The sequence below is a fragment of the Quercus lobata genome, chromosome 2 (assembly GCF_001633185.2).
Source record: "Quercus lobata isolate SW786 chromosome 2, ValleyOak3.0 Primary Assembly, whole genome shotgun sequence".
Taxonomy (NCBI): Eukaryota; Viridiplantae; Streptophyta; class Magnoliopsida; order Fagales; family Fagaceae; genus Quercus; species Quercus lobata.
Genome location: NC_044905.1, coordinates 24,499,493 through 24,514,531, shown reverse-complemented (window position 1 = coordinate 24,514,531; position 15,039 = coordinate 24,499,493). Strand labels below are relative to the sequence as shown.

Below are 15,039 nucleotides of genomic sequence, written 5' to 3'. Positions count from 1 at the left end.
TTAATTTGATTGTGGTATTGTGGTGAAGGTTGATTAGGTTGTGAGAGGATGGATTGGTTGTAGCAATGGTGTTGGTAGAGTCAGAAGAGGAAGAGCTGGCCATAGGAATTGACGTTAGTCAAAAAAGCTCTGACACCATGTGAAAGCTAACAACAAATTGATATCGTGCTGCCTTACCAAATACGGTGAAGGCTCTTTGCATTTATACACTGATCAGTTGCATAGTTTCAGATGTACATGAAGAGTTTGAATTTAAATATACAGCAACTAAATGTTATCTGTGAGCTGGATTGTTGTAATCTTGGCTGTTGTGGTAATCTTGGCTGTTATACTCCAGTTGTGTGATCTTGATATTTGAGTTTTGAATGGCAGAGGTAATCTTATCCTTAACACCAACGTTTCCACATAAGGTGAACTTTGAAGCAGACTTGCAATGCCAGGGAGGTCCCATTTATCCATGTCTGCTTTCATAGTTAAACTTTTGCACTTTGACAATAGAGAAGGCAGATGTTTCAATGACATTATAGATAGAACCTAGGTCGGTTAAAACAACGAGTGGGTCACAATAAGGTGAAGTGAATATAAGAACAAATAACACGACTAATTGCCCCAGGTAAAATACATTGCTAGTGAACGATTTAGCTATCATTTTTTTTACAAAACACTAAGGTGCATAGCTGTAAGTATATCTCATATGCAGACAATTGGAAAAAAAAAAAAAAATCATGAAATCAGAACAATAATATTAGGTCCTCCAATTATTGATCAACAACAACTTGGATTAAAATCCAAATGCCTAGGAGAAATAGCACAGCTCACAATAGATTAATAGAGTATCATAATTTTCCAATACTCTTATATATCATAAGATGATTTTTCCAATATAAATTGGGTAATATAAATTCTTTAAAGAGAAACCAAATTATATAATAACCTCTTACTGATTTATTTCGACTTATTCTGTTTATAAATTAAGTTTTAAAAAGTCACTACAAAAAAAAGGTTCTATGGCCACGTTTTTAAAACGCGACCATATGTCAAAAAAACGTGGCTATAGCCTATAGCCGCGTTTTTTTAGGCCGCGCTTTCTAATGTGGCCTAAAACCTGTGACTATAGGACTGACGGTCCTATGGCCGCACTTTTTAACCGCGGCCTAAGGGTCTGGTCTTAGGCCGCGTTTTAAGGTTGTGGTCTTGGGCCGCGTTTTAAACGCGGCCCAAGACCAAGACCTATGGCCACGTTTTAAACGCGGCCCAAGACCAGGACCTATGGCCACGTTTTAAACGCGGCCCAAGACGAGGACCTATGGCCACGTTTAAAACGTGGCCATAGGTCCTCGTCTTGGGCCGCGTTTGAAAAGTGTGGCCATAGGACCTTTGTTGACAACTATAGGTGAAAGCTATAGCTGCGTTTAAAAACGCGGCTATAGCCCTTTTTTTTCCTTTTTTTCTTTTTCCTAGCCCAAATGCCTTAAGGACCTCCACACCTGTTTTCTAGTACAGTCACCACAAACCAAGCCCTCATTAAACAGTTTTAATCTTGCATTAGTCTCACATTTACTATAAAAACTTTGAAAGTACATACATAGTAATATCTCTTGCAAAGATAAAATGCAAGAAAGGAGGGCAATGAAAGTACATACATAGTACTCATAGTGCACTTTAGATAAAATTTGTGGTGAGGACTATAAAATTTGACATGCCAAATTTCTTGATTAGTATCTAATCCATCCCACAAAGCGAGATAAAATATTTTCATTCAATAAATCACCATGGATGGTCTTTGAAAAAAATACGCAAACTTCAATATGTCTATGTTTAATCATGATCTCCTCCATCCTAGATTAAGTATCCCTAGTTTCATTTATTTAATTAAAATATAATTAGTCTATGAATTATGCCATTAGATTTCAGTTTCATCCTTAGGCTCTATGCTAGTCTTCCAAAATCAATATTTAAATATTTCTATTTATCTTGTGTTTTTTTTTTTTACCAGAATTTTGTGATTTAAGGACACATATATAGTAAATGTGTATCACATTAGCAATTACTGTTCTCATATAGGGCTAATAATGATTAAGGGTCCAAAATCATATTTTTGACCTCAAATTAGCAATTGTCATTCAATTTTAAAATTTTAAAGACTAAATTAAAACAATTGATAACTTAGGAACAAAAATGCACTTTCATACATAGCTCACTGACCATTAATTTTCTTCTAAAACAAATCATATTTAATTTAAAACTTTTATTTTGGCTCCATGACCAAAGTGGGAGGACAAGTTGATAGAAGCAGACATTGAAAGTGTGGTGTGGCTGTGGGCCTCCCCTTTATATGCCTAGAGTGATCCAATACAACTGGGAGTTATTATTTTGCTTCAGGAATGAAGATAAGAACGAATTAATGTTGGTTGTTGATACCTAGCTCCAAGAATTAATAAATAAATAAAAAAGAAAAAGAAAAGAAGAAGCTCAGTAAGAATTAGTTTGCCATATGGGAAGGTACTTTACATCCTTACCAAACAATTTACTTCCCATCCTTAACAAACAATATAGTGAACTCTTTTCGCTTATGAGATTGTTGTTTTAATTAAATTACAATTTACTTAGTCTAAGACTCTTAAGTTTAATTTATTTTCAATTCAATCATTTAAGTATCATTTTTCTCTTTCATTTCAGTTATTTAATTTTAATGTGTTTTCAATTTAATCTTTCCATTTAGTTTGTCCAATTATATCTTTAGTTTTAGCTTTAGTCTTTTATATATATATATTTCCAAAAGGACATTGTTTTGGTGTAATAAACAGTTCGAATTGGACAAAATGACTGCATTAGTCATCAAGAGACACACAGAATGAAAATACCCCCGCGTTTTGTAGTGTATCTTCAGCACTCTACAAGTAAATTTAAGGTGATGATGTTGTCTCATATATATATATATATATATATATATATATATCATGGATGTCATACATAGTCCATGAGAGAAAAAGTTCAAAAAGAACAACAGTGAACCAATCAAAACCTAAATGGGATATCTAAGAAAAATAAGTACAAAGCCTAAAATTAAATCTTCTACTTTCTTTCTTCCCATCTTTCTATTCTATAATAACTAAAAAAGTTTTTAGATAATGAAGAAACTCAAACATACAGAGAATGTATTAAAGCTACTCCCAGAGGCTTTCTTTGTCTCTTTCTTTTGAGTTTACAGCATAACAAAACCAAATTCAAGTTGAACAAGACCTAATCAACGCTCACAATTACAACAACCAAAACCCCAGCTCATACCACCCCTTCAGCAAGCCTCCAAACTCAAATAGAACGGCACCCAAAACTTGGGTTTTTCTTTCTTGTTTCAAATCCAACTCCTACCCCTTTCCTCAACCCTTTTAGAAACACTAACATCCCTATGGTTCCCCTAACATTTTCCCTCTTTTTAAACCTTAAACCTAGCATCCAACAAGCCCAAACACTGCTGCCACAAAATTGTTACAACTAAATTTGCAGTCTCCTACAGCTAGGGTCTTCAAGATTCAAAATTTTCTAGTCCAAATTGAACCATAAACTTCTAAAACTAATTCCCTACTAACCCAAGATCTTCAATATTTTCCTCCAGCTGTCACCTTAGTTCTTACTCTGGAAAGGCTCTCTTTCGTTTGGTCTTACGTCAGTAAGCCATCCAGCCGGCCAACTTTTAGTAGGCCCCAGATTTGTTGATACTCAAATGTGCACAATAACTTCAAACCATGCAGAAATTCCAATGCAATAAGATATTCTTGCACTAATTTTCATGGAATGAAGGCATAAATAAAATAGATTTTTTATTCTCCTTCAACTAGCAATGCAACTTCTGTTTGCAATCCAACAAAAAAAAAATCCCAAAAAGTCTCACTTTTTAAGAGACATTATAATATTACTTTCATGCTTTTTATAACAATACTCATATTTTAAATATTTTTTCCACATAGCCTGTTAAAAGGCCCACCGAAAACAATGCATAGCCTAGGGAAATTTTCACTCTTCCACATAATTTGCAACATTGTGTCATTTGTGAGTATGCATCCCATTCAAAATTTCTCAAAACTCATGTATGAAATCAAGTAGCATGTTTTCTTTTCCCTAGAGAGTTATCATACAATACATGCAATGTTAGAGTCATCATACTCACTTGATGCAAACCATTTTGTTTATTTATTTTTGCTTTTAAAATTTTTCCAGGCTATTGATTTTTGAACCAAATCACAGGCCAAACACAAAATAATTTTTGCATAGAAGACTTTAATAAACCCTTTATGCCTGGCTTTGTCCTAAGCATGCAACTCACTTTTAAGTCTTAGTGATAGCCTTGATAAGAAAGAAATATGCCTCTTCTCAGACTCATGCTATAATGTAAGTAGAGAAGTTTCACTAGTGTGTCAACAAAAAACATACCTCTATTGCAAAAAGGGGACAACAGAAAACCACCACTCAAAGCAATTCTGAAAATTTAGACTAGGAAGTGGGACAACACATATTAATTTAGGAATGAGCGACCAACTGAAATCCTCAAGTCTAGCAAAATTTAAATTTTGAGATGGCAGATAAAGAAACACATACACACACAAGACAGAACTATCTGCTAAATAACAGTATAAAGTTTAAAGGAATCTAAGCAACTGAAATTGCAGTAACTTAATAAAATAAAAGGAAAAAAATTGATAATTTTAAATCTTTCACAGTACCTTCAATATTTTCATCAAGAAGTTTTGACTTGATATTTGAAGCGCACAAACCCAAATCAATACATAACTGGCGAAGTTGTAGGAGTGTAATTATAACAGCTTCAAGCTTGGATAGATCACACTCAGAATCAACATAATCCTGGAAAACATGCTTAGCTTTCTCTTCCATTATGTTGTACAATTGAAGTTCTTCTTTAGAAAATTCCACATAATAGTTCTCTATTGTTTTAAGTGGCACAATCAGTCCATTGTCTTTTGTTCTTCGCAAAGAAATGGTTTCCATTAGTACCTGAAATTGTATTAAGTTGCATTATAACCAATTAAATTATTTAAAAAATAAATAAATAAAAAAACTGCATACATAGGAATCAGTCTGCAGAAAACAACACAATGCAATTAAAAACAGGAAACAGAACAATTTAAAATTAATGGACTTCGTTAAAGTTTCTAGGCAGGAAAAAGGAAAAAAAGGTAGGAAAAAAATACACGATGAATCACTTGACCAAGCAAAGAAACAAAGTAGGAAGAAGATCAGTAAACCGTTCACGATAAAGTTAAAGCATTTTGCCATCCATCTTAAGTCTTGAAAAGATTAAAAATAAATAAATCTTATAACCTACACATAGAACAACATAGAACAATGAAACAGAGCACGCATACTTATTCTTCAGTAACATAACCTTAGATAAACCAAATCTGTAACATACCTGTAGATGAGAAAGCTCTTCCAAGCTTTCCAAATAACTCTGCTGTAACCGCAACAACGACATCAAAGAAAACAAATCAAATTGATCCTCCTGAATGGGTGTTCCAGTAACAACGACATCCCAAACAAATCAACCGATCGCGATGCTTCAGCGCTGGCGATCAGCGCCGATCGCGACGCTCAAGCGTCGCGATCGGTGTGGGTTGCGCTGGCGATCGGCGCCGATCGCGACGCTTGAGCGTGGCGATCGGTGTGGGTTGGAGTCTCGGCATCGCCGTTGAGCTTCATCGGCGACGGCTGAGCTCAACGGCGACGGTGCTTGTGGTTTCTCTGTTTTTTTTTTTTTTTTTTTTTTGACCGAAATGGCTCTGGGTTGAAATGTTTTGTGGCTTTGGGTTTTTTTTGGTGTGCTATTACTATTGAATGGAGGTCCTTAGGCCGCGTTTTTAGCTCAAAAAACGCGGCCTAAGAATCAGTCTATGGCCCCATTTTTAAAATGCGGCCACAGTTAAGGAAAAGAAAAAAAAAATTGCCAAAAAATAAAGTATAGAGGTCCTTAGGCCGCGTTTTTAGCTCAAAAAAACGCGGCCTAATAACCTGTCTATGGCCCCGCTTAAAAAACGCGGCCTAAGAACCCGTCTAGAGCCACATTTTTAAAATGCGGCCATAGTTAAGGAAAAGAAAAAAAAAATTTGCCAAAAAATAAAATACGGAGGTCCTTAGGCCGCGTTTTTAGCTCAAAAAACGCGGCCTAAGAACCTGTCTATGGCCCCGCTTAGAAAACGCGGCCTAAGAACCCGTCTAAAGCCACATTTTTAAAATGCGGCCACAGTTAAGGAAAAGAAAAAAAAATTTTGCCAAAAAATAAAATACGGAGGTCCTTAGGCCGTGTTTTTAGTTCAAAAAACGCGGCCTAAGAACCTGTCTATGGCCCCGCTTAGAAAACGCGGCCTAGGAACCCGTCTATGGCCCCGTTTTTAAAATGCGGCCATAGTTAAGGAAAAGAAAAAAAAAATTTGCCAAAAAATAAAGTACGGAGATCCTTAGGCCGCGTTTTTAGCTCAAAAAAACGCGGCCTAAGAACCCATCTATGGCCCCGCTTCAAAAACGCGGCCTAAGAGCCTGTCTATGGCCCCGTTTTAATGAAACGCGGCTTCAGTCTATCTTGGGCCGCGTTTTTTATAGCCACGCCTTAAAAAACGCGGCCCAAGGCCCCCGCGTTTTGTAGTGAGTTATACATAAGTTAACATTGAAAATAAGGTGGAATTTTAAGTAAATGATAAATATACCCTACGTCTACAATCAGCCTCAAGAACTCAAGTTCAGATGTATCTACATGTTGTATGCAGGGACTAGCCAAACAATTTTAAAAGAAAAGAAAAGAGCAAACCTTGAGGCACCATCTGCAAAGAGTAAGTTCCTTGACATGATGCATACTCTCAAGAAATTGTTTCACAGTGTCTTGATACATCTTACAAGCATCCTCCTCTCCAAGTTCATTCCCTATCCACAATTCGAAATCAAGTTTAGCCTTAACCAATGCTGCCATGTACTTCATTCGGCACTTCAACCTTTTAAAATTCCCTACAATTTCATTGGAGCCACAATTCCCATTTCCAACACAAACACAGGAACACGACCCATTTTCCTTGATGACCTGACCATCCCCCCCATTGTAAAACCCTTGTTTATTGCCAATTTTCTCAGACTCTCAGACACTATATCCAACTGGCTTGGCCAAAAACAAGTGGAAAATTCCAAGTATTCAAGACTAGGACTACCCATTAACATATTCTTTAGCGCATCATCTCCCAATGGCAAGCTCCTGATATTCAAACGCTTGATTGAACTCCAGCGTATTAACCCATTAGGTTTAATGTAGTAGAAAAAAAAATCCAATTCGGAAACAAACTCATTGGCATAGAGATGCTGAGGTAGTTAGAAATCAACACTAACTCTCTTTTCTCTAGAAATTTCTAGAAACTTCTAGAAACTCCTAGAACATCTCACACATTCTCTAGAACATTCTCTTGCATTCCGGGTTTCTCTATGAGGTGTCTCTCTTTAGTTCTCTAGAGACTTCCATGTAGAAGTAAAACTCAACCACATGTTTATAGAATAGTCTAGAAGGTTGGAGAATGGCATTCATTTAATGCCAATAAAAAGAAAGATGCTAGAAGCTTCAAGTTGGTTTCCTAACCAACATACACTTAGTATAAATAGATGTGGTGGTGTGAGATTAGTGAGATGTGTGAGAGACTTGTGAATAGCGTGAAGTGGAGAAACAAGTAAGAGCTATTCTGTAGTGCCAGTACATAGGTGTCTAGAGAGTTGGTGTGTGTCTTGTAAAAGCAAAGTGTGCTAGAGTAGCTTTGCCTTGTGGTGTAAGTGAGTCTTGTAATTGTGTCATATGTGGAGCCACATTAGGCTTTCCATAAGTCTTAAGTGTTGTAATTCAAATAATCAAGTTTTAAATAAAAGCTTTCTTTGTTCAGTCTTTTGTTCAACTATTTAGTGTTAGAGCTTCTACTAACTCAACAGAGGCAATACGTATATCTAAAATTTCTTAAGATCTCTAAAGCATTTTATATTGAGTTGATCTACCTTGGTTGTTGTGGCAAAATGAACCCAGGCATCGAGGCAAGGCTTCAACTGTGAGTGGTACTTGGATTTGACGAAGAACTTTGTGAGTTTGGGAGCTGTGTGTTGGGCAAGGGTAGCATCTACGGCGGTGGTGATAATGTCGTAGTTTGCGAAGGAATTGTCATTGAAACTGAGAGAGGGAACGAAGCTCCAAAGAGAGGTCCATCTTTTTGATAAAACGACAGTTTTAATGGCGTCTTTGGTGGGCAGTGAGGAGAGGATATCGAGGAGGATCAAGTCTGGTAAGGCACTGATTCGATCTTGTGCAGTTAGTGTTTTGTGTCGCTTGGTTCGCTGATCAATTTCTTTAAAAATGGAGATGGGGTTTCTTTCACCATCGATACAACCAACACTACTTTCTTCATCCATTTCTCAATCTCTCAAACAAGTAGTAGTAAATAGTAGTAATATATATATATATATATAACCGAAACTTCTACTGACACCACAATTTTCCACATCAGCACAATAGAATATTTAAAAAATTAAAAAATAAATTAAAAACACTATTTTCAAAACCTAATACTTATATCTTTTTTTTTTTTTTTGAAACCTAATACTTATATCTCTCTTCACGCTGCCCCTTATTCGTTTCTCTTTGGCTTAAATGCCGATCTCTTCCTTTTTTTTTTGAAACCTAATACTTATCTCTCTCTTCACGCTGCCTCTCATTTGTTTCTCTTTCGCTTAAACGCAGAGCATCCCTCTTCTCTCAGTCTGGCTCTCTCTGTTCATAGCCTTTGCTAGCTCAAGTCTTGACCTCTAAAGCTTGGTACGTTTTTGTGATCCTATTTGGTTCCAGAGAACATGTTGATTTCATATGATTTTGTTTGTCCCTTTTAATATTCAAGTCAAGCTATTTTATAGATTACGAAAATTACAAAAAAGATTGCTTATAGTTTTGGGTCTTACAGAATTACTAATTATCTGCCCCAATTTTGTTTTAGGCCTTTTTGTTTTGTTATGGTTTTGCAGCAATTTAATTTTTATTTTTTGTTTGCTCTGTAATGAATATGTGTTGTTCATTCCGTTATGCATGTTTAATTTTTGGTTTTTTTGGGTTCAATGTTAAGGTTTAATGGTGAGATTTAAGTTTTGTTGTAATTGGTTTTGTTATGGTTTGATGTGTTGTTGAATCCATAAATCAGACTTTGGTTCTCTGCCATTTGATTTGTTTTAATTTTTTGATATCTTAGGTTTTATTTTAAACAAAAAACTTGGGTCTTCTTCGTTAAGAAAAGCACTTTGCGTTTGCGTAGACCAATAGTCCTAAAGCAAAGCAAAGAATCAGAGACACAGTGAGAGAGAGAGAGAGAGAGAGAATCCAAAGCACTAAAAATAACCTAGAAAGCATCAATCACCAAAAGCGGCAGATGATGCGGCGGTGGAGGTCTCTGTACCTGAACGCATCACCATTCCCTCCGGCGACAACTCGGTCTAGGCTGACGTGTCGCCTCTTCCTGAATCCACATGCTAAGGTTCTTTCCTTCTTGTCCTAACTCACTTTCTCTCTCTCACTTTCCATCTCTGTTTGTTTCTTGAGAAAGTTGTGATTATATACGCTTTGTTATTTGTTATTTTTCTTTAAAGAGTATAACTCAAGGGGATTATTCAGTTTGTGGAATTAGAAAGATGAAGTTTTTGATTGGTTGCTAAGAAAATGGAGGATTAAGTGAGGGAATGATGAGGGAAATTGGAATTTATTTTTGGTTCAATTGGGATCTGATTGAATGAGCAAAGTTTGAGTTTTTGGTTTTGTTAGAAACTAAATAGTAAAAAATGTGTGGAAAGGTTATTAATTTGATGCTTCATTTGTTGTTGGTGTTAGGACATATGTGTTTCACATGTTAAGAACATATGTTATGATTTTATGTAATTGACTTATCCTTTGAGAAAACGCACTTTACTTGTATTTGGGTAGATTTAGGATGTGTTTAAATACTTCAAGAAACCATGTTTCAAGATTAAGTGTTGAAGCCTTCAAGTTTGTCCAAGAAAACAAGTTGATAGTGCAAAATCATTAAATCTCGACAGCTGTATCTATCGAGTTTAAGAAATCTATTCTAGATTCAGTGTGCTCGACAGCTGCTCGACAGTTGCTATCTGTCGAGGTTTAAGAATTTCAGAATTCTAATATGATTTTCTTGGGATCCGTGAATATGTCTTTGGATCTTCTTTTCTCCTAACCCTAGACATATAAAAGGATTGTTTTAAGGGCCGTCAAACAGTTCACAAGTTGTACAAGTATTGAGCAAACTCTGTTCAAGCAAATTGTGACCGGAGACGAAGTTCTTGCCCTAGTTCATCTCTTTCTCTTGAAGAAGTTGTTGTGTATGTGCAACGTAGGATTTTGTGACCAAGCATCTTCTTGATCTTCATCGTGTTGATGAACTAAAAAACTTTGCAACCAACAACCTTCTTAGTTGGTGATTGAAGTCACGTACTGGGATCCGCGCAATTGGTTAGTCACGTACTTGGGAGTCGTGTATCAGAAAGGGGAACTGTCACTACAGAACAAGTCCAATTGGGTATTGGGGTAAGGGTTCAACTGTAGGTTGGTAAGGTACTTGGGATTCCTTTACTTGTAACCGCTTGTTGTGATAATAGTGGAGTTTCGGGAGTGGTGACCTGAAAATCACCCGGTGGGGTTTTTGCCATTAGGTTTTCCCCATTCGTAAACAAATCACCGTGTTATTTATTTTTCGCTGCATAATTAGGTTATTGGTGATTTGTTTGTGCTACCACGTGTTTACATGATAAATTGATTAATTAATAACTTGGCTAATTAATTAATTAATTTCTATCACATGGGGTCATTCAGTTTATGGCCTATCAGCTGGAATTGTCCTGGAAAAGAAATAAATGTGAACAATATTAAGGCTTTTACTATTGTTCTTATTTTAAATTTTGTTCTATTTAAGCTTATCAGTTAGCACGTTTAAACTTATGCTTATCCCTTCAAGTATTTGCAATGTAAAAATTTGCTTTCAATGTTACTCCACCTTTTTTTTTTTTTTTTGGATCATCTTATTCTTATCCCACCTATTACCAAAATAAATGGAACAAAATAGCTTTAAATTTTTTATAACAATCCAATCTATCAAATTTTAAAGAATACTGTATTAGATAAGTTTAACCTGAACACAAAGTTTGGATTAATACATAACTCTCTCTTTTCTTATCTAATAAAGAAATTTAAAATCACTATTCTATATAAAACTAATCACAGAGTTCAGATTAATATATAACTCTTGCTTTTCTTTTCTTTTCTAATAAAGAAATGGCAAAAATGCAAAACTGACTCTTTAACTTTCACATTTTTTTCATTTCAGTCTTCTAACTTTCAGTTTTGTCAATTTAGTCCTCTAACTTTCAGTTTTTGTTAATGCAGGATTCCATTAGAACTCAGTTAGGGGTTGCCGTTAATTGAGCCAAAACGACGTCATTTTGGCTTTTTTTTTTATAATAAATTTCAGAATTAAAAAAAAAAATCTGCAAAAAAGAAAAAGAAAAAAGAAGAAACCGATTTAGAACTCCATCACCGAACTCCAGTGACAATGCATAATATTAGAAAAAAAAGAAAAAAGAAAAAAAAAAAAAAGACAGATCAAGATTTCTTTTAAACAAAAACACTTATACCAGAAGAAAGCCTTAAATGTTTTTAATTTTCCAACCCACAATATAAATCCTTAAATACTCCAACAGAAACCCATCTAAAAGAAGACGTAGAAAACCAAAAACAATATTCAACAGAACACTGAAAGACAATGATAAATTACAAGTACAAATGTTATTTTTCAGAATCTACAATCATAAAGAAATGAATGTACGAAGCATACTATTCATTTGAATCTTGCTCCAAATCTCTCTTGCACAGATTAGCCCTTCTCTCTTGCATGGAGGACAGTGGTGGGCGATGGTTTGGGTTTTTGACGTTGCTCTCTCTATCTTGCAAAGATCGGTGGATATGGCCACCATTGCATGATATCGTTCATCTGGGTTTGCCAACATTTGATCGAGTTCCTTCTCCTCCCACCATAAATTCATATGGGTTTGCCTTAGTTTCTTGATTTTAATGTTTTTTGCATTTTGGTTTTGATTTCTTTCTGGGTTTTGTGCTAGATTTTTCTCTGATCTGTTTTGATTTCAGGGGATTTTTTTTTTTTTTTTTTAACATGCAAAACGGCGTCGTTTTAGGAGTCCTAGCGGCAGCCACTAACTGAGTTATAATGGAATCCTACATTGATAAAAATTGAAAGTTAAAGGACTAAATTGACAAAACTGAAAGTTAGAGGACTGAAATAAAAAAAAATGTGAAAATTAGAGGATCAGTTTTGCATTTTTTTCTAAAGAAATTTAAATCAACTAATAAAGATTTTTTTTTTGACTAAAATGATAGAACTAATAAAGAAATTTAAACTAATTACGTTCTACTAATAATTGCTAAACCAAAAAAAAAAAAAAATGTTCAGTATAAAACTATTATTGTTATAAATTATTCCCTTTACATATTAATAATTTAATAATACTTATTTTACAGGTCCTACTCTCATCTTTATTAGATAATAAAGATTGTGCCTAAATCTGTGTTTGAAGCTATGACTTATGAGCTATTGGAATGTTGGTAATAATGTTTTGATTGCCATAACCAACCAAGGTGTGGCCTTTATGTGTTATGTGGAATATCTTACATTTGTAATCAAAGAAAGTGTTTTTTTTTTTTTTTAAAACTATTTGTAATAATTATTTAATTGATTATCCCGTGCATCGCACGAGTTAGCGACTAGTAGTGTGGGAAGAGGAAGCCTAGCATGAAAGGTTAAATATGGTTTCGCCACCTCTACTTTTATTTTTTTCCCCAAATGAGCTGCCAAACCTTATTCAAGTGTCTAGACGTTACAGGTCCCAATCAACTCTTCAGTCTTTAGTTGGTTTTCCTTCCCCAAAACACTTTTTCCTAAATAGTATCCTACTTTCAAGTTCCAACTCTCTTATTCCCTCGGGTCAAGGCTGGCTCGAGGTATTGTGGGGCCTAATTAAGGTGACAACTTCAAGTGACATATATTCTTATACTTTGAATATTAATAGAATATTTATTTAACTTTTGGTTTTTTTTTTTTTCATTCAAAATCTATTTTTTAAGAAAAAAATTACAAATTAAAACGAACCTATCGCATTATTCATTGACCATACAACTAAAATAAACACTATTCATTGAATGAAGTAACCAAATACTAAAAAGTTTTAATTGAAAATTTTAATAAAGTTATATATTTGATATTTCTAAATAGAATTTGAGTATAAATTTATTTACTAGTGTAAGATTAATGAGTTCTTTTAACATTTATGTGTGAGGGATTAAATAATTGACCCATCCATTGAAAATAATTTTTTTTAACTAGTTTTTTTTTTTTTTTTGGGATAAAAACAACTACTTTTTATTTATTGGTGAATATTTAGGGTTTAATTAATACTTCTATTGGTACAGGAATATCTCTATTGGTAAAAATTTAGGAGCCTTTTTTTATTGGGAGCCTTAGACGATTGCCTATTTGGCTCACCCATTGAGTCGGCACTGCCTCTAGTCTTCTATCTTCTCATAGACATTTGGCTTGGTCATGACTCATAAACAAGAAGTAGAACCCTGTTTATTACTATTATGGTTACTGTTGATAATACTGAAACGACAAGGTGTATCCCTACACATCTTAACACAGTAGGTAGTTAGTTATATATGTATAAGGAAAATGTTAACAAACACCGGTGCTAGTTAAGGTTTGCCAATGTAGGTCTCACATTAATAAAAAATTAAGTAAATAGGAGAAAAAGCACCATATGGCTGGCAAGAAAATTTTGGACAAAGCTGCCCTCTTAAAGAAGACACCGTTGAGAAGGGCATTTTTATTCTTTGGACAAAATTGCCGTCTTAACGCATTTCTCTCCATCTCACTTTTTATTTCCCACCAAATCTTATTTTACCAATATTTTAAAATATCAAACTCAATTTCCTACCCTTTACCAATATCAAAGAGAAGAAGGGATGAAGAGGATTGAGGAATAATTAAACGAGGTTCCACTATTGTATTTTATTTGATTCATAGTTATTTTTTAAAAATAGGTTAAAATTAATATGATGTTAATTTTTATTTTTGATACATGTATATTGTAGCACTAATGGATGGGAATATAGTCGCAAGTGAGACTCAATACTTTGCTCCAAAAGATTGCTTTGATTTAAATGAACCACTTCAAGAATGTAATATAATTTTATTTTATTTGTAAATTTAAATTTCATTTATCATAGAATATGAAGTTTATATTTTAAACTCTTGTTTTAATATAGCATTAAGGGATGACAATGTAGATGCAAGTGAGATTCATCAATTTGTTCCAATGAATTGTTTTGACTTAAATGAATTGTCTCAAGAAGGTATTATTATTTTCATTTTATTTGTAAGATATAATCATATATCATATAATATGATGTTGATTGTTTTTTTAATTTTTGTTTTAATATAGCACAAGTTGATGATGATTTGATTGCAAGTGAGGTTCATGGAAGTGTTTCAAAGAATTGTGTTGAATTAAATGAGCTTCCAAATGGTGGAAAAAATAATAATACTTATGGAGATGAAATAATTGATTGGAATGGATGTCCAATAGATGAAATGAGAGTATTAAAGTACATGAATATATAAATTCAAAAAAAAAAAAAAATGAGATTGAGCCTTTTGTTGGTCAATTTTTTCCTAGTGAAAAAGAAACTTTCATTTTCTATAAAATTTATGCAAATCGATAAGGTTTTACAATTCGAAAAGGTCGTACTAAGAAAAAAAAATAAAAAAATAAAAGAGAAATAGTAAGATATGATTTCTTTTGTCATCGACAAGGTAAACAACCACTAAAAATAGTGGATCCATCTAAGGAGCAACGAAATAGGAAGTCTTTAAAATGTGGATGTAAAGCTTA

At 34.2% G+C, this 15,039-nt stretch overlaps 1 protein-coding gene across 1 annotated transcript; it reads right to left on the bottom strand.

Annotated features, from left to right (window-relative positions):
- Nucleotides 1-288: 288 nt before the first annotated feature.
- Nucleotides 289-5,752, bottom strand: LOC115974479 (putative SWI/SNF-related matrix-associated actin-dependent regulator of chromatin subfamily A member 3-like 1). Its single transcript, XM_031094867.1, has 3 exons — nucleotides 5,429-5,752; nucleotides 4,722-5,010; nucleotides 289-534 (listed from the first exon to the last, which is right to left on the bottom strand). Exons 1-3 carry the CDS (start codon nucleotides 5,489-5,491, stop codon nucleotides 452-454), a joined length of 435 nt encoding a protein of 144 aa, XP_030950727.1. The 5' UTR covers nucleotides 5,492-5,752; the 3' UTR covers nucleotides 289-451.
- Nucleotides 5,753-15,039: the final 9,287 nt, after the last annotated feature.